The sequence below is a fragment of the Ochotona curzoniae genome, unplaced genomic scaffold, assembly GCF_017591425.1.
Source record: "Ochotona curzoniae isolate NIBS_2020 unplaced genomic scaffold, NIBS_Ocur_1.0 contig_1302, whole genome shotgun sequence".
NCBI classification, from domain to species: Eukaryota; Metazoa; Chordata; class Mammalia; order Lagomorpha; family Ochotonidae; genus Ochotona; species Ochotona curzoniae.
In genome coordinates this window covers 19,548,868-19,573,038 of record NW_024465035.1, presented here as the reverse complement: position 1 = coordinate 19,573,038, position 24,171 = coordinate 19,548,868, and the positions used below count along the sequence as shown (strand labels likewise).

At 52.3% G+C, this 24,171-nt stretch overlaps 1 protein-coding gene across 1 annotated transcript in view; it reads left to right on the top strand.

The window, feature by feature from the left end:
• XYLB (xylulokinase) overlaps positions 1-20,734 on the top strand; it is a 36,606-nt gene extending 15,872 nt beyond the window's left edge. The window contains exons 10-19 of the mRNA XM_040965650.1: positions 2,029-2,110; positions 2,826-2,866; positions 3,254-3,369; positions 3,850-3,965; positions 4,505-4,578; positions 6,296-6,392; positions 12,166-12,224; positions 15,235-15,322; positions 16,790-16,884; positions 20,323-20,734. Coding sequence (XP_040821584.1) covers positions 2,029-2,110; positions 2,826-2,866; positions 3,254-3,369; positions 3,850-3,965; positions 4,505-4,578; positions 6,296-6,392; positions 12,166-12,224; positions 15,235-15,322; positions 16,790-16,884; positions 20,323-20,397 — 843 coding nt within the window. The 3' untranslated portion in view covers positions 20,398-20,734. The remainder of the gene's footprint in view (positions 1-2,028; positions 2,111-2,825; positions 2,867-3,253; positions 3,370-3,849; positions 3,966-4,504; positions 4,579-6,295; positions 6,393-12,165; positions 12,225-15,234; positions 15,323-16,789; positions 16,885-20,322) is intronic.
• The last annotated feature ends 3,437 nt before the right edge of the window (positions 20,735-24,171 follow it).

Below are 24,171 nucleotides of genomic sequence, written 5' to 3'. Positions count from 1 at the left end.
CCTCAACTGATTTGTTTTCTCAAATTTTCGTTTTGTTTTGTTATTAAGCAGTTATTATTATTATCTTTTTTGATGTTTTAAAATTTTAGGAAGGCAGACAAAACCAGAGATCTCCCTTCTACGCTTCATTCTCTGAATGCCCACAGCAGCCAGGACTGGGCCCGGAGCCTGGCATTCCATCCAGGTCTCCCTGTGGATGGTAGGAATCCTGCTACTCAAGCCATCGAAGTTTGAAATGGAGAGTGGATGGGAGCTTTCACTGGTGTGGTTTGGAGGATTAAGCTGCTACCGTCAGCATTGTCATCCTGTATGCGTACCAGTTTGAATCCTGTTGCTCTACTTCTCTTTTTTTTGTTTCCTTTTTAAGATTTATTTTTTATTGGAAAGACAGATTTACAGAGAGGAGAGACAGAAAAATCTTCCGTGTACTGATTCAATTCCCAAGTGGCTGCAATGGTTGGAACTAAGCCAATCCAAAGCCAGGAACAGGAGCTTCTTCCGGATCTCCCACACAGGTGCAGGGTCCCAAGGCCTTGGCCATCCTCTAGTGCTTTCCCAGGCCAAAAGCAGGGAGTCGGAGGGCAAGTAGAAGAGCTGGGATACGAACTGGTGCCCATGCAGGATTCCGGCAGATACAAGGTGAGGATTCAGCCCCTAGGCTGTTGCACTTGGCCCGCTGGCTGCTCCTCTTCTGGTCCCATTCTCTGCTATTGTGCCTGGCACAGCAGTGAAGGATGGGCCAAGTGCTCGGGCCTGGCATCCACATGGAAAACTCAGAAGAACCTCCTGGTTCGTGGCTTCATTCTGACCCAGCCTGATACTTGCAGCCATTTGGAGAATGAACTAGCAGATGCAACATTGTCTCTCTCTCCTTCTCTCTATAATTCTGCCTTTCAAATAAGTAAATCATTTTTTTTTAAAGATTTATTTATTTATTGGAAAGTCAGATATACAGAGAGAAGGAGAGACAGAGAGGAAGATCTTCCATCCGATGATTCACTCCCCAAGTGAGCGCAATGGCCGGTGCTACGCCGATCCGAAGCCAGGATGCAGGAACTTCTCCCGGGTATCCCACACAGGTGCAGGGTCCCGAGGCTTTGAGCTGTCCATCACTGCTTTCCCAGGCCACAAGCAGGGAGCTGGATGGGAAGTGGAGCAGCCCGGATTAGAACCGGCGCCCATATGGGATCCAGGCACGTTCAAGGCGAGGACTTTAGTCGTTAGGCCACGCCTCTGGCCCCCAAATAAATAAATCTTTAAAGACTATAATACATATGCAGTGGAGAGTGGAGGCAGTATGGGGGGCAATTGTCCTAGCTGGCAACTTAACTGCACTGCCCCTTCCAAACATTTGGACCTCAGATCTGATCAGGGAACCAAAAGTAATTTTTTTTCCCATAACCACCCTCCAGAGAATATCCCTGCCCTCTGCCCCCACACCTGGCATCTCCTGGCTGAGGGTGGGTGGTTCCAGGCCCAGGCTGGCTTTCTGGCTCATTTCCTTGAGTGTTGTTCTGCCCATGTGTGTATGACTCATCTCCATCAGGTGCTGGGTGCGTGGGCCCAGGTGGTAAGTTCTTTATCTGCTCCCATGGGTTGCCTGTGGGCGTCCAGTTCCTGGTGTAGCTTTTTTTTATTGCTGTGGGCAGGTTCAGGTTCAGCTTGGAGGTTGGTTGGTTCTAGTTTCCTTGAATCTGAACTTCAAGTAATTCATGGTGGGCATTGTGGCTCTGCAGGTTAAACCACCTTGTGGGACATTCACAGCCCTTGTTGGAAAGTGAGTTCCCATCCTGGCTGCTTCAGTTCTAACCCAAATCTTTGTTCATGCACCTGCAAAAGTGCCTGGGTCTCTGTTGCCCATGGGGGAGACTCAGATGGAGTTCCTGGTTCCTGCAGAGATGCCCAGAATTGACGTCATGGTGGCCTGGGTGCCAAGATTGTGGCAGCCATGCTGAGCCCGCAGCCTTGCCTTAGCAGCGCACCCGCAGCCTTGCCTTAGCAGCGCACCTGCTTCTTCCTTCTCTGCAGGGAGCCGTGTCACCCTACTACACACAGCGCTACGGCTTTCCTCCTGATTGCAAAGTGGTTGCCTTCACTGGGGACAACCCAGGTGAGTCCTCCCCATGGCCCAACTGGGGCCTTCCCGTGCTGTCTCCTGCTCCACTTCCATGGAGACTCACCCCTTGTGCCTGCACTACCCTTTCCTGGCTCCGTCCTCGGGAGCCTCTCCCAGGCCAGTGTGGGAGCTGACTACCAGGTTAAAGGGGGTTGCACTGCCTCAAGCCCCCATCTTGGTGCCTGTAGCCTGTCCTGGGGTCTTCCCTTCCTCCTCCTATTCTATCCATCCAGGTTGTAAGTGCTCCCAGTGGGCCCCTGTGTGGTCCTACTGTGTGCTGCCCAGGAGCCTCACTGGCAGGGTTTGAGGGGCCTCTTCTCCCCTTCTCCCACTTGTCTTTTATCCTTTTGCCACAGTCAAGATTGAGCTCCCGCCCCACACAGCAGGCCTGTTTTCCAGCTCTAGGGCAGACCAAGATTTGTATTGAGGGCCGAGGCCAGAGGCAAAAATGGAACTTGTCCTTGACCCTGTCCTTTTCATGCCCCCAGCCTTCATTCTCTCCGCTCTTCCTCACCCGCAGTGGTGAAGGTTTGGGGTCTTGCATCCTGACTACCATGAGCTTGTCTTGGGGGCCCCTGGTCCCTCGGCTCACCCACACTGCCCCTGCCTGCATCCTGGTGTGTGGACTGGGGAGGGGCCTGGGACCGTGGTTTGGCCTGTGGCAATTGAGTGGCCTTCAGCTGAACGGAAGCCCCATTGCTGTTGGCAGCATCGCTGGCAGGCATGAAGCTGGAGGAAGGCGACATTGCGGTAAGGTGACTCATTGCTTGGAACTTTCTGTCCAGCTGTAGGAAACCAGGGTGCTGGACTCTGAGCAGTAGCCGGGCTTCTGTCAGGGGTGGGAGTGGGCCCTGCTGGCCCCCAGAAGGCAGCTGACCAGGACATGGTCGTAGTTGCTCTGACAGTTGCCAGTCCTGTGACGATGACAGCAGAGGCTCGGAAGTGGAGACCCATCAAGAAGATGTCGCTTAGCCTCCCATAGCCCTAGCCCAAAGCACTGTGTTAGGGGGAGTCGTGGGAGGCTCTGAGGGTCACGGAAATGACTTTGCAGACCTGCGACAGGTAGGGTGGGCGTGCAGGACTAGTTGCTGGCATCAAGGAGCTTGTGCGGGTAGGGCATGTGCCCCATGTTCCCAGGTCAGCTTGGGTACCAGTGACACCCTGTTCCTCTGGCTGCCCGAGCCCAGCCCTGCTCTGGAAGGCCACATCTTCTGTAACCCAGTGGACCCCCAACAGTACATGGCGCTCTTATGGTAAGCCTGGCAATGGGTTGGCACTGATCCCTGGTTGGGGGGGGGAAATACAACCTGGTGGGGTCAGTGCCGGCACCATCATGAGTACCCTAAGTCATTCCAGCAGGTGGGGTCATGAGAAGTGGTTGAGACCCCTGGGGTACATCATCTCTGGCTGACAGTGGACCTGGGCAGGGGTGGTTTGCTAAGGTGGTTGAAATCATAATCCCATCAACCAACACCCTGAACGGTCCCGGAGCTCAAGGAGGATTTCTAAGCCCTCAAGGTGGCCAGACCACAGCATCCGTGTGCAGAGGGTGCCGCGGGCCAAGAGCACAGCCCATCACTGCCTGCTTTGTAGACAGAGCCCTTAACAAGTGCATTTCTGGGGCTGCACAACAAGGCCTGTCACCCCCTATGGAGAGCCTGGGATATGCAGGGTCCTCACAGTGCCTGCTGGCCCCAGCCCCACCCTTCTCAGCGCTGTGTGTGCCTCTGCAGCTTTAAGAACGGCTCCCTGATGAGAGAGAAGATCCGTGACGAGTCCGCCTCCTGTTCCTGGAGCGAGTTCTCCAGGGCGCTGCGGTCCACAGAGATGGGGAACGGCGGACAGCTAGGTAAGGCTGTTCAGGGATGCCCTGGCCCAGAGAAGGGGGTGGCCTGGGGCCAGAGGGCGGAGGGAGGAAGGCCACGGGAAAGTTGGAGCCCCTGTGTGTGTGTGTGTGTCTCATCTCCTCTGTGGGCCCAAAGGCTGGTGTGAGACCCCAGATTCTAGTGAGGGTGGGGGACCCCTGCAGCATCTGTTGGACCCAAGCAGATCAGGGCACAGGGCAGATCAAGTCTCTTGAACCCCAACTCAAGTCCAAGCTGCCAGCACTGGAGGGGGTAGCCACCACCCTGGGGTGTCCCTGCACACAGTTCTCTGCCCCAGCAGTGGTGCCAGCCTGCTGGGAGCCTTCCCAGCTAAGCAGCTTTGCGCCCCATTGCCGATTCAGGTTTGGTGTCTTAGGGTCGGGGTAGTGGTGGATGTAGGGGCAGCCGCTTATGGCCCTTTCTGCTAGACGAGACAGGTCTGGGTATGCAGGAGTTAGGGCAGTTGTGGCCAGTCTTTTGTCATGGACCACTGAGAGTGTGTCTCTTGCTGGTTTCCTTTCAGGTTTTTATTTTGATGTCATGGAGATCACCCCAGACATTATGGGACGTTACAGGTTCAACGCAGAAGACCATGAGGTGCGTGTGTGTGCATGCATGTGTGTGCATGCATGTGTGCGTGTATGTGTGTGTGTGTGTGCGTGTGTGCGTGTATGTGTGTGTGTGTGTGCATGTGTGCGTGTGTGCATTTGTGTGTGTGGTGGTGGTGGGGTACTCTTGTTCCATTGGCTCCTTCCTTGAGTGTGGTAACAGGGAGTTGGATCAGAAGAGGAGTAACTGGGACTTGAACCAGCAGCATGGATTTTGTTTATTTTAAATGATTTGTTTACTTGAAAAAATGGCTACAGAGAGAGATCTTGGATCTGTTGGTTCACTCCGTTGAATACAATGGGTTGGCCGGGCCACGCTGAAGTCAGGAGCCTGGAACTCCATCCGGGTCTTCCAGATGGTGGCAAGAACACAGATACTTGAGCTGTCTTCTCCTGCCTTCCCAGCTGCACTGGTAGGGAGCTGAGTCTGAAGAGCAAGTGAGCAGGTGGGACAGGACCCCGTGGGGCCTGTAGTCTAGGCGGGAACTGGGCAGTGAGCAGGTGGGACAGGACCCCGTGGGGGCTGTAGTCTAGGCGGGAACTGGGCAGTGAGCAGGTGGGACAGGACCCTGTGGGGCTGTAGTCTAGGCGGGAACTGGGCAGTGAGCAGGCGGGCTAGCACAGACTGTCAGAAAGCCCCCCAGACAGCCTACCATTATAAACAAACAGGCTCATTCTGGTTCCCATGTCTGGAGGCTGCCCGTTCAGAGATACTGCTCCTCTGGTTTGGCCTCTGGTGAGAGCTTCTTGCTGACCTGGTCCTGAGATGGCCCAGGACCTTCCCTAAGCCCTGTAAGAGGCAGGGAGCATGCTCTGTTTATTGTCTCCTTGTGAAGCTGGGAGCAGTGGATACCAGGGGCCCCACGTTGGAACACCTGGGTTCGGTTTCCGTGTTCCAATCTCAATTGCTTAAGCCTGCGACACTGCGCTCTGGGGCACACATCCAAACTGCAGGGCGTACTGCAGGGCATATGACCTCAGCACCTGACAACACTGGGAAGGGAAAGACATGTTCCAGGCAAGGACTCTGAGGGTCTAGGGGCCCAGCATGGGGTGTGATTGAAAGGATCCTGGCATGGGAACTCTGCGACAGATGGGGAGCCAGACTAGGCCAGTGAGGCAGCAGAGTAGAGGCGTTGGGCAGGGGTAAGGCTGGCTTCATCCTTGGTCTCAGGTGCTGGAAATGCAAGCCTAGGCTGGTCCCACTGGAGTTGGCAGGAAGGACCCACCTTGGCCACACTGAGTGCCAGTGACACGTGTGAGATTCTGTTGGGCCGTCGTCACCTCTGTCAAGAAAGAAGCTGGCTGGGGCCCAGCAGGCTAAGCTGCCACACCTCTCCATCCCATGTGGGTATTAATTCAACACTTGTCTGCTCCACTTTCAACCCAGCTCCCTGCGTGTGGCCAGAGAAGGCAGTGGAAATGGCCCAAGTCCTTGAGGCTCCTGGCTCCTGGCTTTTGCCTGACCCCGCCTTGGCTGTTGGGTCCGTCTGGGGAGTGAACCAATAGATGGAAGATCTCTTTCATCCTGTCTCTGTTGCTGTGTCTTTCAACTAAACCTTCAGATAGATAGATAGATAAAAAAATAAAAAGGACTTGAACACTCAGCTGCCAGAGGCTATAGTCAGGGTACCCCTGTTTCCCCAGAATGGTGAGCTTGTGTGTGTGTGACAGTCACACCCATGCCTGTCCTCTTTTGGACACAGGTCTCGGCCTTCCCCGGGAGTGTGGAGATTCGAGCTCTAATCGAAGGACAGTTCATGGCCAAGAGGATCCACGCCGAAGGCCTGGGCTACCGAGTCTGTAAGTGAGCATCCCGGAGGAGGGGGCAGGGGTGTACAGGCAGCATCTACAGAGGCCTGTGAAAGGGACATCCCTCGTGCAGCAGGGCCAAACAGCTGGCCCTGGTGTTGGGGGGGACAGTGTGGGGGTTGACTGGCACTGGTGAGCAGGCATCAAGTAAAAGGTGTGTCCCTGCTCTGTCCCCGGAAGCTGGCAACTGCCTGACCGGGAGGGGTCTTTGTAAGCTCCTAGCTGCAGGCCAAGTGTCCCAAGCTCTGGACCCCTCAGTTGTGGACAGTGCCTTGTGTGGGACCATGGTTGGACCACTGACTGGCGAGCCTGCCCAGGGCTCATCTGTCAGTTTTTGGGGCCCCAGTGTAGACTGGGAAAAGTGGGGGCTTGTGGTGACACCTTCCAGATTCAGAGGATCATGTGGAGGGGGACAGACCACTGGAATGAGGGGCTTCCTGGGGACCGAAGCCGGGGAATAGGTGGGTTTGCGAGGACAGTCAGCCCCCACCCCCATTTCGATGGTACGACCTGAGGTTCTGAGAAGAGACTGCAGTGACACCGTAGAACCCAAGTCCGTAAGATGTCATTGACCGTGAGGCTGCAGCTGTTGTCACTGGAGAAGGTAGCAGCTCTGGGAAGACTTCGCCTCATATTTCCACAGGTGGCCCAAGTGGCATCTACTTTATATTTCTGAACAAAAGGCAAATAAGCCTCTTTGAGAACCTGTTCGGCAGCATCGGCTGAAGCTCTGTATGCACCTGCCCTGGGCTCGCTGCCACATCAGCGCCCCACCCCACCATGTTCACCCAAATGCTTGTCCCTTGGGGTGCCTTGCTGGATGTGAAAAGCAGGAGTGACCAAGGCCTCATCATGCAATCAGGCTGCATGACGCTGCCCGGAGTAGAAGTAGACCAGCTGCAGGTCCAGATGGCAGAGTGGGTGCAGTCACAGGTGCAGTCGTGGCAGAAGAAACCAGACCCCAAGCCCATGTGTCCAGGCTGCCTGTTAGTGGACAGGATTATGAGCTGCTGTTGGTGGTCAAGGTCAAGGGTACTGCCTTTCAGAGAGGGGTTGTGGAAGAAGGACTCTGGGGTGCTGGAGGTGTGTGTGACTGTGAAAATGTATGAAGCTATGGGCTTACTATGTGTCTCTCTCTTTAGGCTGTGTGTTTTAGATCAATTCACTTTTATTTTTGCATTTTATTTTTTAAAGATGTATTTGTTTTACTTGCAAGAATTACAGAGAGAAAGAGGAAAAGACATCCAGAGAGAGAGAGAGAGAGAGAGATCTCCCATCCATTGATTCATTCCCCGCCCCCACATGGCCCCATCAGCCAACACTGGACCAGGCGGAAGCCAGAAAGCCCAGGAGCTTTATCCAGCTTTCCCACATGGGTAGATGGTTCCAAGCACTTGGAACACCTGCTGTAGCTTTCCCAAGTTCACTATCAGGGAGCCGGATTGGAAGTGGAGTGTTAGAATTGAAGCAGCTCCCGTATGGGACGCTGGCATTGCAGGTGACTCCATTGCAGCACCGACCCCGTTACACATTGTGAAACAAAGTCAGTGTTACGCAGACATTCCCAGCCCCCTCATCTCACCACCCTATGTGCACAGTGAAATTCCACTGAAGGCCTTCAGAGTGTGAGGAGAGAAGTTGAGTGGTAGGCTTCTGGGACCTGGCAGGCAGGGGGCCACAGGCTGGAGAGGGGCGTGCTCTGCATTGGTGGGGTTGATGCAATGACGTTTTTGTTCCCAGCCTCTAAGGTGTTCTTCCTGGGGAGCAGCAAGAAGTTACTAGTCCTTTTTTTTTTTTTTTTTAAGATTTATTTATTTATTGGAAAGTCAGATATACAGAGAGAAGGAGAGACAGAGAGGAAGATCTTCTGTCTGATGATTCATTCCCCAAGTGAGTGCAACGGCCGATGCTATGCCAATCCGAAGCCAGGATCCAGGAACTTCTTCCGGGTATCCCACGCGGGTACAGGGTCCCAAAGCTTTGGGTCATCCTCGACTGCCTTCCCAGGACACAGGCAGGGAGCTGGATGGCAAGTGGAGCTGCTGGGATTAGAACCGGCGCCCATATAGGATCCAGGCACGTTCAAGGTGAGGACTTTAGCCGCTAGGCCTATGGGATCCCGGTGTTTTCAAGGCAAGGACTTTAGCCGCTAGGCCACGCTGCTGGGCCCAGTTACTAGTCCTTTTAGCAAGCCTCCAGGCAGAGCCAGGCTTGCTGAGCTCCCCTCGCATGTGGTGTCCTAAAGAACAGAGCCCATTAGGGGTGCCTGTGGAACCTGCTTTTTATCTGCTCTGTGGTTGGCCAGGCCCAGCTCTGAGCTGAGGGGTGAGAAGCATGATGTATGAGAATCAGGATTGTGTTCATTCCACTGTCAGCACTGGTTAAGCTCCTACTGGCTGCCTGCCCCGTTTTCTCCAACCTTTATCCATATTAGCAACAGGACCTGGGTCAGAGTGGGTGTCACCCTGACTTTGCAGAGTAGAAGGCCCAGCGTTACGGTGGTTCAACCAGCAGGACTGGAAGCTGGCTCCAGATTCTGGACTCTGCCCCCACGGGGCTGCTCCTACTTTTTTTTTTTAAGGCCCTCGTGTCCTCCTGAGTTTAGAGTCCTGTCTGACATATGCACTAGTCCTTTCCAGCTTGTTTGTTAAGTTAATTGTGGTCAGAAGCCAGGGGCCTCTTCCATGTCTCCCACACGGGTGCAGAGCTCCAAGGCTTTGAACCATATTCTGCTGCTTTCCCAGGCCACAAGCAGGGAGCTGGATCGGAAGTGAAGTAGCCGGGGTTAGAACCAGCACCCCTATGGGATCCTGGCACATACAAGGTGAGGATTTTAGCCACTAGGCTGCTAAGCCGGGCCCCGAGTTTTCCATTTCTTAAAATCTCTTTGAGATTTGCTTCCTTGAAAGCAGAATGACAGAGGAGTAACCTGTATCCCACCACACCAACCCTCCTTGCTTTTTTTTAATAAAGATATATGTATGTGAAAGACCAAGTGAGAGACCAGGTGAGAGAGAGAGAGAGAGAGAGAGAGAGAGAGAGAGAGATCATTCATCAGCTAGTTCATTCCCCAAATGGCCACAATGACCAGGGCTGTACCAAGCTGAAGCCAGGAGTCAGGCTCCCCTGTGGGTATAGGGGCCCACGTACCTTCTGGTGCTTCCCTAGGAACCAGGAAGCTGAATTGGAAGTGGAGCAGCCAGGACTAGAACCAGCACTCTTACTGGTGCTGCAGGCGGAGGCTTAACCCACTGCAGCATAACGCAGGCCCCTCTCGACATTTTATCTCTTTGTGTTGGTTCTTCAGTTGAAAGCCCTGTTCTCTTAAAATGTGATTACCAGCACATTTTGACTGCAAAACAGCATAGAGGAAGCTTCTAAGGCTGGAGGGAAACCTTATGCGGTGGGGAAAGGCTGATCTTCAGGAAGGAAACTAGGATATCTGTTGATAGGGGAATCCCCTCGGGTTTTGTTTATCTGAGAATGTGTTTATTTCGCCTCACCTTGAAAGGCGTTTTTGGCTGTGAGGATCTAGGTAGCTGCTAAATCACTTCCTAAATGGCTGCAAGGGCCAGAGGCGGACCAGTCTGAAGCCTGGGGCCACGAGCTTTCTCCAGGTCTCCTGCTTGGGGTGCAGGGGTTCAGGTACTTGGCTGCCCTTCGCTGCCCTCCTTAGGCACACTAGCAGGGAGCCAGGCCAGATGTGGAGCAGTTGATCCCATATGGGGTGCCAACACCGCAGCTGATGGTTTTACGCGCTACAATACAACACCAACCCCAAGACTGACTGCTTTTAATATGGCACTTTTAAAAATGGTACCCCATTGTCTTCTGGCCTATTAATGTCAGTGGTGACAAGTAGCTGTCACTCTTAATGTTGTTTCCTGAAAATAAGGTGGTTTTCTTTACCTGGTTTGAATTAAAAAAAAAAAAAATTATTTTATTTTTATTTTTATTGCAAAGTCAGATACACAGAGAGGAAGATCTTCCATCCATTGATTCACTCCCCAAGTGGCCGCATCAGCCGGAGCTGTGCTGATCCGGAGTCAGGGGCCTCTTCTAGGTGTCCCACACGGGTGCAGGGTCTCAAGGCTTTGGGCTGTCCCCGACTGCTCTCCCAGGCCACAAGCAGGGAGCTGGATGGGAAGCGCGGCTGCCGGCACCGATATGAGATCCTGGCAGATGCAAGGCCAGGATTTAGCCACTAGGCTATCGCACCGAGTCTGGAAAAAAAATCTTAAAGAGACTTTTTAAGGGGGTGTGCATTGTTGCAACTCGGGAAACCCACATCCTGAGTGGGAGTTGCTGGTTCAAAGCTTGGCTGTTCTACTTCCAGTGTGGCTTCCTGCTGATGCGCAGTCCTCTGGGAAACAAAGGATGAGGGTTTGAGCGCTTGGGTCTCTGCCATCCACATGGGAGACCCAGATGGAGTTCCTGGCTCCTGGCTTTGGCCTAGGTGTTTGGGGAGTGAGCCAGCGGATGGAAGAACTCCCCCTCGCTCACTGCCTCTCAAATTAAACAGATCACTGGTTTTTATTTCTAAAAGTTGTTTCTTTTCATCTACTTGAAAGGCACAGTGACAGAGAGAGACAGACGCACAGTCCATCTGTGTTTGCTTAGGACAGCCAGGGCTGGCCCTGGGACTCCACCTGTCTCCATGTCGGTGACATTGGCCTAAGCATTAGAGCTGTTATCTGCCGCCCCCTAGTGTTCACATGAGCAGGAAGCTGAACTGAAAGTGTGGAGTAGCCAAGACGGCATTCTGACGTGAGTGGCTCAACCCCGTCTAATAATGGCCACCCATTAGGATGTTTTTTCTTTTGGATTTATTTTTATTTGTATTTCAAAGGCTGAGTTAAAGACAAAGAAGGAGAGACAGAGAAATCGTCCCATCCGCAGCTGTGGCTGCAACGGCTAGAGCTGGGCTTGTCCCAAGCCAGGAGTTTCCTCCTCCGGTCTCCCACGTGGGTGCGGGGTCCCAAGGACTTGGGCTGTCCTCTGCTTCTTTTCCCAGGCCACAAACAGAAAATTGGATCAGAGCTAGAACAGCTGGGACTCGAACCAGTGCCCGTATGGGATGCTGGTGCTGCAGGTGAAAGCTCAGCTTCCTTCCCCACAGTGTCTAACCCAATCTGTTTGCTTTATTTTACGCTCATAAAGTTTGTGACATATGTTGAAACATGCAACCCTGATCAGCTTGAGAACTGTCTTCCTGGTTTGTTGGAAGTGCTTTTTTGTTAAGAATAACAAGTGGGCCCAGTATAGTAGCCTAGTGGCTAAAGTCCTTACTTTGCATGCACCGGGATCCCATATGGTCACCGGTTCTAATCCTGGCAGCCCTGCTTCCCATCCAGCTCCCTGCTTGTGCCCTGGAAAGCAGTCGAGGGTGGCTCAAAGCCTTGGGACCCTGCACTTGTGTAGGAGACTCGGAAGAAGCTCCTGTCTTCGGATCGTCTCGGCTTCAGCCATTGCGGTCACTTGGGGAGTGAATCTGCTGAAGGAAGCTCTTCCTCTCTGTCTCTCCTCCTCTCTGTAAATCTGCCTTTCCAATAAAAATAAATAAATCTTTAAAAACAGCAACTAGTGAGTCAGGCTGTTAGGTCACCAACAACCTTAGAAACAGGTAGGTGAGTGACGGGCCTGTGGCTGCGTGGTCTTTGCAGGTATTGGCCTCCAAAGAGTGAAGATTTCTTGGAACGAACCTGACCTGGACTTAGGGAGAAGCCACAGCCTCTTCATGTTTGTTTCTGTTCTCGCTTTGCAGTGCCCAAGACCAAGATTTTGGCCACCGGTGGGGCTTCTCACAACAAAGACATCCTGCAGGTAGGTGCGAAGGGTGGCCTCTCGGGGCAACAGGGGTCACCTCCCTGTCCACACCTCCAGCAACACGGAGCTCAGAGCTTGGCCTCTGGGCTCTGGCATCGCACAGAGGCTGTCTGTCCTTCCACGTGGCGGGGGAAGCCCTGGCATCCCACACCGGAACTCTTATCTTCCTATTGAACCATCTTTGCTTCTCCAACCATTCCTCTTTTTTTTTTTAAGATTTATTTATTTTTTATTACAAAGTCAGATATACAGAGAGGAGGAGAAGAGATAGAGAGGAAGATCTTCCATCCGATGATTCACTCCCCAAGTGAGCGCAACAGCCAGTGCTGTGCCGATCCAAACCTGGAAACCAGGAACTTCTTCCGGGTCTCCCACATGGGTGCAGGGTCCCAAAGCATTGGGCCGTTCTCGACTGCTTTCCCAGGCCACAAGCAGGGAGCTGGATAGGAAACGGGAGCTGCCGGGGTTAGAACCGGCAACCATACGGGATCGTGGGGCATTTAAGGCGAGGACTTCAGCCTCTAGGCCACGCCGCTGGGCCCAACCAACCATTCCTCTTAAACAGTTGATGGATTTCTTTCTCTTTTTTGCTGCTCCATGATGCTGAGATATAAAGGTATTCCAGCAGTTTGCAGAACTGTTGCAGGGCTGTGGCGTTCTGGGAAAGCCACCGTGTGCAGCTCTGGCATCGCAGATGAGCACCAGTTCAAGACCCAGCTGCTGCACCTCCAAGTCAGTTCCCTACCTAATCCGCCTGGGAAAGCCATGGAAGTTGGGCCAAGTGCTTGGTTCCCTGCACCTGAATGGGAGACCTGCATGAAAGTCCTGACTCCCAGCTGTATCCGGCCCCAATTCTGGCTGCTGTGGTTATTTGGGTAGTACCAGCTGATGGAAGGTCTCTTTCTTGCCTCTGTCTCTCCCTTTCTGCAAACCTGCCTCTTAAATAAGTAAGGTTTTTTGTTTTGTTTTGTTTTGTTTTTTGTTTTTTTTTAAAGATTTATTTTTATTATTTGTTCATTGGAAAGGCGGATATACAGAGAGGAGAGACAGAGAGGAAGATCTTCCGTCCGATGATTCACTCCCCAAGTGAGCGCAACGGGCCGATACTATGCCAATCCGAAGCCAGGAGCCTCTTCCGGGTCTCCCACGCGGGTGCAGGTTCCCAAAGCTTTGGGCCGTCCTCGACTGCTTTCCCAGGCCACAGGCAGGGAGCTGGAAGGGAAGCGGGGCTGCCGGGATTAGAACCGGTGCCCGTATGGGATCCCGGGCGTGCAAGGCGAGGACCTTTAACCACTTGCGCCACCGCGCCGGGCCCAATAAGTAAGTTTTTAAAAGTTTATAGAACATAGAATTAAAGGCCATTTATTTTGATCTTAAAAAAAATAGCTTTGGGAATCCATGAACTTTTTGGTAACATATTTCTTTAAAAATGTCTTGATTTGAAAGGTAGAGTGACAGAAAAAGAGAGGGAGAGACAGATGTTGCATCTGGTAGTTCACTCTCTCAAGTGGCGACAATGGCCTGGGCCAGGCTGAAGGCAGAAGCTAGAAGTTACTCTGTGGGGTCTCTGACGTAGCCACCAGGAGCATCCCACGCCACTTTCTCAGAAACATCGTCCGGGAGCTGGATGGAAGCGGAGCGTCTGTTACTCAGATCCACTCAAGTCTGGGATGCTTTGTGGCTAGCTGTAGCTTACCTTGCTGTTCTTCAATGTTGGCCCGCTTTCATGAGAACGCCAATCTCTTTCATGTGCGTGGAGTTAGAAGATGTTTGTAAGGGTCAGCATGCTGGCTCAAATAGCTAATCCTCCACCTTGCAGGGCTGGCATCCCATAGGGATACCAGTTCATGTCCCGGCTGTCCTGGTTCCCATCCAGCTCCTTAGTTGTGGCCTGGGAAAGCAGCAGAGCCTGGCCCAAGTCCTTGGGAGTCTGTACCTGCTTACCTGCAGTTGCTGCAGATATTTCTGGAATGAACCGGTGGATGGAAGATCTTACTGTCTATCTCTGGAAATCTGTCTTTCCAATAAAAATAAGTATCTAAACAAAATTTTTTTTGCAGAAAATTAATGAGCTATTTTCACTTTTCGCAAGCTTTTCTTTATGTATGTATTGAAAGGCAGATTTTTAGGGGGGGAGGGTTGGGGGAGGGGTGGGAGGAATCCCAGTGCCTATAAAATTGTGTCACATAATGCAATGTAATAATAATAATAATAATAAAAAAGGCAGTTTTTTACAGAGAGAGATCTTCCAACCGCTGGGTCATTTCCCCAATGGCCGTAAAGGCTGGAACTGAGCTGATCCAAAGCCAGCAGCTTCCTCTGGGTCTCCCACATGGATGCAAGGGCCCAAGGCTTTGGGCCATCATATAGTTCTTTCCCAGGCCACAAACAGGGAGCTCGCCCAGAAGTAGAACAACAAGGACATGAACTGTCCCACATACCTGTGTGGGATGCTGGCACTTGGAAGAGGATTAGCATGCTATGCCACCACGCTGGCTTCACCACAAAAGTTTTTGAATGCCCCAAAGTGAAATCCACCTGCAGGTGTCTGGTACTCAGGCTGTCACACCACGGGACCCTCAGCTTCTCTCGTGGAAGGGGAGCCCTGCAATTGTGAAAGTACTCCGGGGCTGCCTTAGTTGTTTGGGAAGCTGTCTCAGCTACTGACTTGTGATCAGTCCCACGTAAGTGAGTCTAGAAGAGCTTGACATGGAGACTCTGCCGTAGCTGCTTTGCCCAGAGAGCACTCCCTGGAGAAAGGGAGCGAGGCCCTGAGGGCAGGTGGAGAGGAAGCAGGTGTCAGGCCTGGTCCTGGCTGGAGTCAACTCCATCCTGCTCAGCTCCTTCATGGTATGGCCTGTACCGCAAAAGTAGCGTGTGCCTTAGGACAAGGGGGCCAGTGAGCTGCTCTGGGGAGGGGGCTGCCTTAACCAAGCTCCATTTTCTTGAGGTTGGGGGGAAGGTACGCATGTGTGCATGCTCCCTCTAACGGCTCTGGCCTTCCCAGGTGCTCGCGGACGTGTTTGGTGCCCCAGTGTATGTCATAGACACCGCCAACTCAGCCTGTGTGGGCTCTGCGTACCGAGCGTTTCATGGTAGGTCCATGGGGAGGTGCACCTGTTAGAGGGATGGGGAGAGGTCTCAGGGGCTGTCATTTCCTCCCGTTGCCTCCCAGCAAGCTAGACCCACAGTACCTCTGTTCCTTCATTTTCTGCTTAAAGTGAGTAAGCGGAAGCAGGATCCTAATTGAACTGGACTCAACAAGCAGCGTGTGAGGGAGGACATGGAGAGCCCAGTGTAAGAGAGCTGAAGGATGGCCCAGAGCTGTCCCTTCAGTGAGAACAAGGGTTGGGCAGACCTAAGGGCTTCAGGCCCAATCAGTGCAGGACCCTGGACAGCTCCAGGGAACACCACTGAGCCCAAGTGCTCGCTCCCCTTTCTGGCGAGTGGTGGAGGGAGCGCGGGCTTCAGGGCCATTCCTGCTCCAGTATACCCATGGATCCTGTCATCTGCCTGCCCACAGCGCTCCTTGCGCTGTGCACAGATACATTTGCAGGGCTTTGTGCTGTCTCGTAGTTCTATCCTTTGCACACTCCTTTTATCCATTAGTCAAAGCTACTGAAATGTGTCTTTCAACATTGACAGTTGAGGTCCCGGCATGGTAGCCTAGAGGCTGGGGTCCTCGCCTTACATGTGCTGGGATTCCACGTAAAAAACAGTTCATGTTCTAGCTGCCCAACTTCCCATCTAGCTCACTGCTTATGGCATGGGAAGGCAATAGAGGATAGCCCAACCCAAGTGGCCACAATGGCCGGAGCTGCGCCTATCCGAAGCCAGAAGGCAGGAGCTTCTTCTGTGTTTCCCATGTGGGTGCAGGGTCCCAGGTTTTGGGCTGTCCTCGACTGCTTTCCCAGGCCACAAGCAGGGAGCTGGATGGGATGGGAAGTGGAACAGCCGGGACATGAACATGTCCATATGGGATTTTGCTGGACGCAAAGATTTATTTGAAAGGCAGAGTGAGAAACAGACAATGAAAAAACTCCAACCGCTGGTTCATTCTACCAATAGCTGCAACAGCCCCATACTGAGTTAGGTTGAAGCCAGGAGCCGAGAACGCCACATGGGTCATTCATTGCATCCACGACAGGGGCCCAGATACTCAAGCCAGCATGTGGCTTTCCTAATGATGCACCTGAATAAAGTAATGGAAGATGGTTCAAGTGTTTGGGTTTCTGTCACCGACATGGATAATGCTCCTGACTCCTGGTTCCTGGCTCCTGGCTCCTGACTCCTGGTTCCTGGCTCCCGGCTCCTGACTCCTGGCTTTAGCCTGGCTCAACCCGGGCTACTATGGCCAGCTGGGAAACGAATCAGCAGAGGAAAGAGTTCCCCCTCTCTCTGTCTCTCCATTTTTCTCTGTACCTCTGGCTTTCAAGTTAATACATGAATGTTTAAATAAGACAAAAACCATATTGTAATCCCTGGTGGGCTTGTTTGCACCACCGGCAGTGAGTGTTGTCCTTGGCAACCTGTACTGATATGGAATAACCTTTACCCACTAGGCCTTGCGGGTGGGACAGATGTACCCTTCTTGGAGATCGTGAAGTTAGCCCCAAATCCCAGACTAGCTGCTGCCCCAAACCCAGGAGCCACTCAGGTAAGAGCCCACCCGACTTTGTCCCAGCACTTGCCTTGTAGAAGCCAATGTGGTTGCATTTTTCCCCAAGAATTTAGGTTCTTGGTTATCTGCGTGAAACTCGAGGTGCTCGGCCAACAGGGAAATCCTGCTTTTTAGAAATGATCACGGGCAGAGCGGCCAGCTGCGCTTGTGGTGCAAGCCGGGGTCTGGAAGGTTGCCAGCTGTGGCAGGTGGCCTTTCTGTGTCACCCGGGGACTGCAGAAGTTTTCCCCACCCCCTCTTCCCTTCTCCAAAGACTCAGTTCCTAAAGCATAAGGCACGCTGGGTTCTAGCACTTAAGTCTCAAGTCCGGATCCACATGAGCTGTGTAGTCGCCTGGCTGGGAAACCCCTTGGGAGGCAGGCCCCCTCCATCAGTTGTAGCTGAGGTCCCCCCAGAGTCTGAGAGGTGAAGTAGGATGTGGAGGGTGCTGTGCAGATGGGAGGGGTAAGGAAGACGCGGAGCTGGGCAGAGGGAGTAGGTGGACTCCAGAACCTTCTCTAGGAGCTCGTCTTGGGTCAATGCTGCGGGAAACTGTAAAATCAGACACTTCCACCAGGGGGAGCCATTCCCACTTTAGTCCTGCGGGGAAGTTGAAAGCATTGCCCTGCCTATCTGCAGGAAGTTCTGCTGGCTCAGCCGTGGCTGCTGGGTCCCGTTGGGAACAGCAAAGAGCTGGAGGTTTTCCAGAGCGGGAGGCTAGCGAGTGAACCTGCCCAGGCTTCCCAGATGCTGCAAGCAGGAGACAGGCTCAACAGACATGCTTGTGCTGTTGAACGTGACCCCAAGCTGGTGGAAGGCATTGCGGTATGTAGTGCCTCCACACTGGGTCTGCTCACCCAATGTACAGAAAGCCATCGCTGACACTGGGGTGGTGAAAGAATGTAGATGTTTATTGCAAAGCACAGAGCAGGGAGCCAGGCAGCTACTGCTTGATTCCTGTGATCCCCTAGAAGTTAGGAGTAAAGGTTCTTATGCATTGGAAATGGGGCTGACATGTGCATGATCTGCTCGTGTCTAAGTTCCTGATTGGTCAGTGGAGGTTGTGACTTTCCTCGGATTGGTCTGCATGATGTGCTTTTCAGGGAACTGGTGATGGACCAGGTGAACTCAGTTGATCTGGGGGTGAAGGTGGCAGGTCCGTTCCGCCCAGATGTAGGATTCCCCTACACAGATCAGCTCAGGACAACACTGGCCACCAAGATTCTTATCTGTTGGAGAACAGATAACTCCTTGAATCCAGGGATTAGGACCTTGTGGGGCCAGTGGAATCACTCCCTCAAGTCACTGAGTTCCTTTCGCTAAAGGCTCAATAAGGATGCCCAATGCTTAGGGAGACAGACAAGAGGCTTCGTCTTGCTTCTACGTTAAAACGGATAGCCCGAAACAGCTGTCACAGGACAGGAATGCCATGGAAAATTGGCTCCCGACACTTCTTGCAAGCAGGAGCTCGTGCTAGCCACGTGACCTGAGAGACTGGCCCTGGACTTCTGTTGCTTTTCTTCCTTTATGTGTCCTTGTGTTTCAGAGGCTGCTCATTCAGTGCAGAGACCCTGCATTGAGATAAAGGATGTTTGACTTTCACTTCTTACTCCTTCTGTTTCACCATCTGACCTTTGGGTGACCTTGAGAAGCATACCTCATCTCCAAGCCTCTATTTCTTTGTAGTGGGAACGGTATCTGTCTTGCCTGATTTTTTTTTTTTAAGGTGTGTTTATTGATTTCAATAGCAGGGTAAAAGAAAACAAGAGAGGGGCTCGAGCCACGACTCAGTTGGCTAATCTTCTGCTTGCAAGTGCCACCATCCCGTATGGGGTACAGGTTCACGTCCTGGCTACCCCACTTCCAGCATCCAGCTCCCTGCTTGTGGCCTGGGAAAGCCCATGGGTGTTGGTATAACACAGCCAGGCCACACTGCCTTCTTTCTTGCTGCAGTCCCCACGACAGTGCCTGGGGGAGCCTCAGCGAAATGAGAAACATTTGGCTCTTGGCTCCAGTGGACATTCCAGTGTCCTTGGAAGAAATCAGAGCTCCCGGGTCCTGTTCTTGTAATCTTCAGGTTGGACTGGGGGCAGCCTGAGACCCTCTCCTTTGAGTCTCTTGGTCAGACACTGGTACTTGGCTTTACTCTACCCAGGGCATCTGTGCCCAGGACTTTACAGATGGCTTGTTCAGTCAGTAGAGCACCAGCACTGCTCGGATCTTGTCCTTCGGGAGTAAATCTGCTCCCTCCTTCATAGGCGGCTCAGGCTCCTCGTGGACTTGGAGGCCAGCAGGCTCCTCGGAGAGCCCTCCAGGCCCTCTGGACAGGGCTGCTGTCACTGCACGCGTTGGAATTGCCTGTTGCAACTCATCAACTCATCTGGAGCTAATGAGGCTGCGGGATTCACAGACGATCCCTTCCAAAGTCCATTGGCTGACACAATTGGCCTTATAGTCTACATTCGCCCAGATATTCATTTGGCTGGGATAGATGTGCATATGTTCTGTTCTCCATTCTCTGATGTGGTGCCAGATGTTCTCTGAAGATCCCAGTGAGCTACCATGTCCTCCATGTGCACCATGCTCTACCGTCCAGCACTCCATCCTCTACACTGGGGAGGACCTGTTCTCGTAGGTGGGCTCGTGGACCTGAGCCAGGCGACCTGGGTCAAGCCATTAAAAAATGGCTTATCACTAGTGTTAGGAGGGGCACTGCTAGGACACATCTGTGCTACCACAGAGATGGCGTTTTGCTTGGGAAACATGGGCAGTCAGCACAGCCACCCTTCCGGAACTCTCTCACCTGTAAGGTCTTCCATGAGATGCTCCTGTGAGCCCTGAGGTATTGAAGCCCAGCTGGTTCCTGCAGGTGCACTGGGTGGATCTCAGCAGCTGGTACATGGGCTGCAACCTAGCAGACTCTCCGAACTGGGGGCTCCCACTGAACAGGGGGCCACAGCTACACTGCCAGTCAGCCATGGCTGTCCAGGGTGTCCCTGCTGAGGACTGGCAAGGCCGAGCGCTGCGTAGTTGTGCACAGGGTTTGCCTTTAGAGTTTCACAGAAGCACAGTAACTGAGCCCCAGGATGTGGACCCAGGCCCATGGCAAGAAAATCCTTTTCCGAGCCTGCACTCCTAATCCGACCATCTGTGCCGTGTGAAGCTACTTCTGTGTGCCCTCGCCAGGGCTTTCTTACGCTCATGTAAATTCAATAACAAAAATCAGTTTCCATTCGTATTTTCCAGTCTTGTAAAATCTGAAGCTGTAGGTCTGAGGGCTCCAGATAGTTCCATTTGGGGGAAATTGGCATTTTATTTTGCCCAGCAGGAAAAGTTGAGTTGCTGGCAAATGGGATGTCACGTGTGTAAACGGCAAGTTGCAGCAGGTGTAACAGCTCACTGTCCTCATCTCAATGGCTCTTTCTGCCCCTGCAGGTCTACGAGGCCCTCCTCCCCCGGTACGCCAAACTTGAGCAGAGAATCCTATCCCAGACCCGGTCTGCAGAGTGAGATCTCTGAGCCCAGGAACCTCATTGCCCCTGCTGCTTGGGGGATCACAGTCTTGTTTGGTGCTGTCGTCCAGGTGGCAGGGACCTTCATTCCACACCTGAGCGGTTCTGCTTGCCAGTGCCAATTTGTGGCAAGCACTGCAGCCCTGTCCAGGACGCCCTAAAGCTGAATGCCGCTCCTTATCCTGGAGATGGAAGGCTGTCTGTGTTCCAGGCATGAAAGCTCCCCTCTTCCCTCTTCTACCCCAGGAAGTGGAACTTGAACCTGAGATCTAGCCACTGCAAATGTGGCTTCTCTGTTTTCAGGAGAAAATGTATAAAATAATGTATAAGAAGAAGAGCCCATCTGTGGATTGCCATCCCTGACCTCACCTTCTCCTGCCATAGCCCTGTCCACCCCAGCTGTCTGAGCCGCCCTCCCAGGGCCCCGTCTTCTCCACCCAATGTTCTCTCCTCTTTCATGCTCTCACCTTCTTGGGCTTTGAGCAGCTGGCTTCATCCCCTCCTCGGTCGTTCCTTGCTGCACATCCATATGGTGTAACCACCACTTCCTGCTGTCCATACACCTGCTGCATCCTCCCTTCATTTCCATCACCAGCAGCCTGACAGGTGTGCTTCCTGGAGCACCCTGGTGGCGGGTGCGGGGATGCCTCCTTCCAAATGTTGAACAAATTGTATCCTTTCTCTGGGAGACCTTCACTTGGTGATTTCTTCATCAGCTTGCTCTGTGGTCCCCACCTTGAGTCTTCTCCCCCTGGTTGCATGGATGTTGATTTCCTCCCTTTCCCTTCCTCCATCGATCTTTTGTCTTACTCCTTCTTCCTCGCTCAAGTTGTTGCCGAAGCCTACCTGGGAAACTGCTCCCCTCCCCTGTGGCCTGACTCCTGCAGAAGCCTCCGTGTTTTTCTTCCGTCATGCCCTTGGGGTGTCATGGGGTCTCATCTGCGTTGACCCAGTGCTGTGGTCATATCTGTGACCCTGTGGGTCAGAGCAGCAGCTGGTGAGCAGGTGGAGGGGAGGGTCCCAGAGCATGAGCGGGACCAGGACTGGTACTTCTCACTGGGAGGAGCTCGGTGGATGATGAGAGGCAGAAAGAGGTCCCTTTGATGGAGCAGCGAGTTTGTGACACAGAGGAAGATAGCGCCCCACAATACCACACAGATGATGCTCTACACCACTGACTAGCCCGACATCCCAACATGAGCTTTATCATAAGCAGGTGTTGGCAGTTGTGATGCAGGTAGGTCAAGTTGCTGCAGGTGGTACCAGTAACCCGCATCCAGCTCCCTGCTAATGTGCCTGGGAAAATAACATCCCCCACATCCATGGGAGAGACCTGGATGGACTTCCGGCGTTCTGGCTTTAGCCTGGGCATAACCCCAGTGGTTATGGACGTTGAGGGATGAACCAGTGGATGCAAGATCTCTGTGTGTGTGTCCCTCTCTGTAACTCTGCCGTTCACAGAAGCGAATAAAATCTTTAAAAAAAAATAAGCAATTGTAGTTATGAAAAAACACTACAGATTGGACATTGAAAAACACAGAATCAAAATGCAAAAGCATTGAGCAATGTGAGGAAAGGCCTGAGAATACTTGGGAAAGAATTCAGAGAAAAAGCTAAAATCACAGCTAAAAGGTATTTAGATGAAATTAGATACGGTTGCCAGTGCTGTCAAGATCCCAAGAAGGAATGACTGAGAAGAGATAAGAAGGCCGGGATGGAAAGGATACGGAAGACAACATGGGTGAAAGGAGCTCTCGACCAGAACAGAGTTCATATTCACAATTCCACTAAAAAAAAATAAGTCTGAAAACCAAAGATCTGAAGTGATCTCTTGGAAGGGTCAATCCTGAAAAATGTTCCACCAAATTGCAGGTGCTCAACCTATGATGACTATCCCAATAGGCCCATTTTTTAAAAAGATTTCTTTTTATTGGAAGGCGAGATATACAGGAAGATCCTCCATCTGCTGATTCATTCCCCCCCCAAGCAGCTGCATTGGCCAGAGCTGTGCCGCACTGAAGCTAGGAGCCAGGAGCTTCCTCTGAGTCTCCCACGTGGGTTCAGGGTCCCAAGGCTTTGGGCTGTCCTTGACCGCTTTCTCAGGCCACAAGCAGGGAGTGGGACAGAAGTAGGGCTGCTGGGATTTAAACTAGCACCCATATGGGATCCCAGCGTTCGCAAGGCGAGGACTCTAGCCACTAGGTTACCGCTCTGAGCCCCCCCCCAGTAAACCCATTTTAAGTTGAGATGTTGGGCGAAGGGGGAACAGGAAAAGAAAGCTATCATTGTGGCATATCAGGTTAGACTTCTGTCTGCATTGCCAACATTCCATATGGGTGCCAGTTAGGCTGCTCTGCTTCTGCTCCTACTCCCTGCTGCTATGCCTTGGAAGCTGCCCCGTGCTTGGGCTTTGGCACGCATGTGGGAGGCCAGGACAAAGCTTTGGGCTGCTACCTTTGTCTGGCTCAGTCCCAGCTGTTGTGGCCACTTGCCGGGTGGGTCAGCAGTTGGATAAATTTCTCTGTGATTCTGCCTTTTTTTTTTTTTTAAGATTTATTTATTTTGGAAAAGACTTACAGAGAGAAGGAGAGACAGAAAGGTCTTATGTCCACTGGTTCACTCCCTAAATGTCCATAAAGGCCTTAGCTGAGCCAATCTGAAGCCAGGAGCCAGGAGCTTCTTTTGGATCTCCCATGCAGGTGCAGGGTCCCAAGGCTTTGGGCCATCCTCTACTGCTTTCCCAGGCCACAAGCAGGGGGCTGGATGGGAAGTGGAGCAGCAGGGATTAGAACCAGCACCCATATGGGATCCTAGTGCTTGCAAGGTGAGGATTTAGCCACTGCACTATTGCATGGGACCCAGGATTCCACCTTTCAAATAATGATTAAAAAAAAAAAAGGTGCCTTTAGGATGCCTGCCCTGCTGAGGACAGTAGCTTAGCAGCATGCTATGCTGTGGAGTGTTGGCTGTGTTTTCCCATGACCATGGAGCTGACTGGGAGCTGCATCGCTGACACTGCCTCACAAGAGAATGTTGTGCTACAAATCAGCTGCCCAGGAAAAGGATCCCAGTGTTAAAGTTTCGAGTGGTGAATCTGTGGCTTTTGCACCATTGTGAGTGAGAAGCCCCAAGTGGAGTCATCTCACGGTTGTTGTACTTTGCAGGTAAAGAAAAGGACTTTTAGTCCTCTAGAGCAGGTTGGCAGCACACTCTTCAGCAAGCACCTGGTAGCAGTGAGACATTGTCAAGAAACTCAAAGGGCAAATTAGATTTTGTGTCCAGTAAGCTGTCCTTTAAGTGTCAAGAATATATCTTAAAAGTTTTTAAAATGTGGGCATGGCGCAGTAGCCTAGTGGCTAAAGTCCTCACCTTGCAAACACCAGGATCCCATATGGGTGTTGTTTTTAATCCCTGCTGATCCACTTTCCATCCAGCCCCCCTGTTTGTGGCCTGGGAAAGCAGTAGAGGATGGTCCAAAGCCTTGGGACCCTGCACCCACGTGGGAGAACTGGAAGAGGCTCCTGGTTCCTGGCTTCAAATCAGCTCAGTTCCAGCCGTTGTGGCTGCTTGTAGAGTGAACCAGCGGATGCCAGATATTTCTCTATGTGGATCTTACTTTCCAATAAAGATAAAAATCTAAATCTAAATAAATTAATTACAAAAGTATAAAATGGAAGAACGCAGGGAGTAGTGTATTTTTAACCTCTTCCTTATGATTCTAATAAAACTTGTAGGAGATGATTAGGGAAATGAGCAGAAGAACTGGGAAATG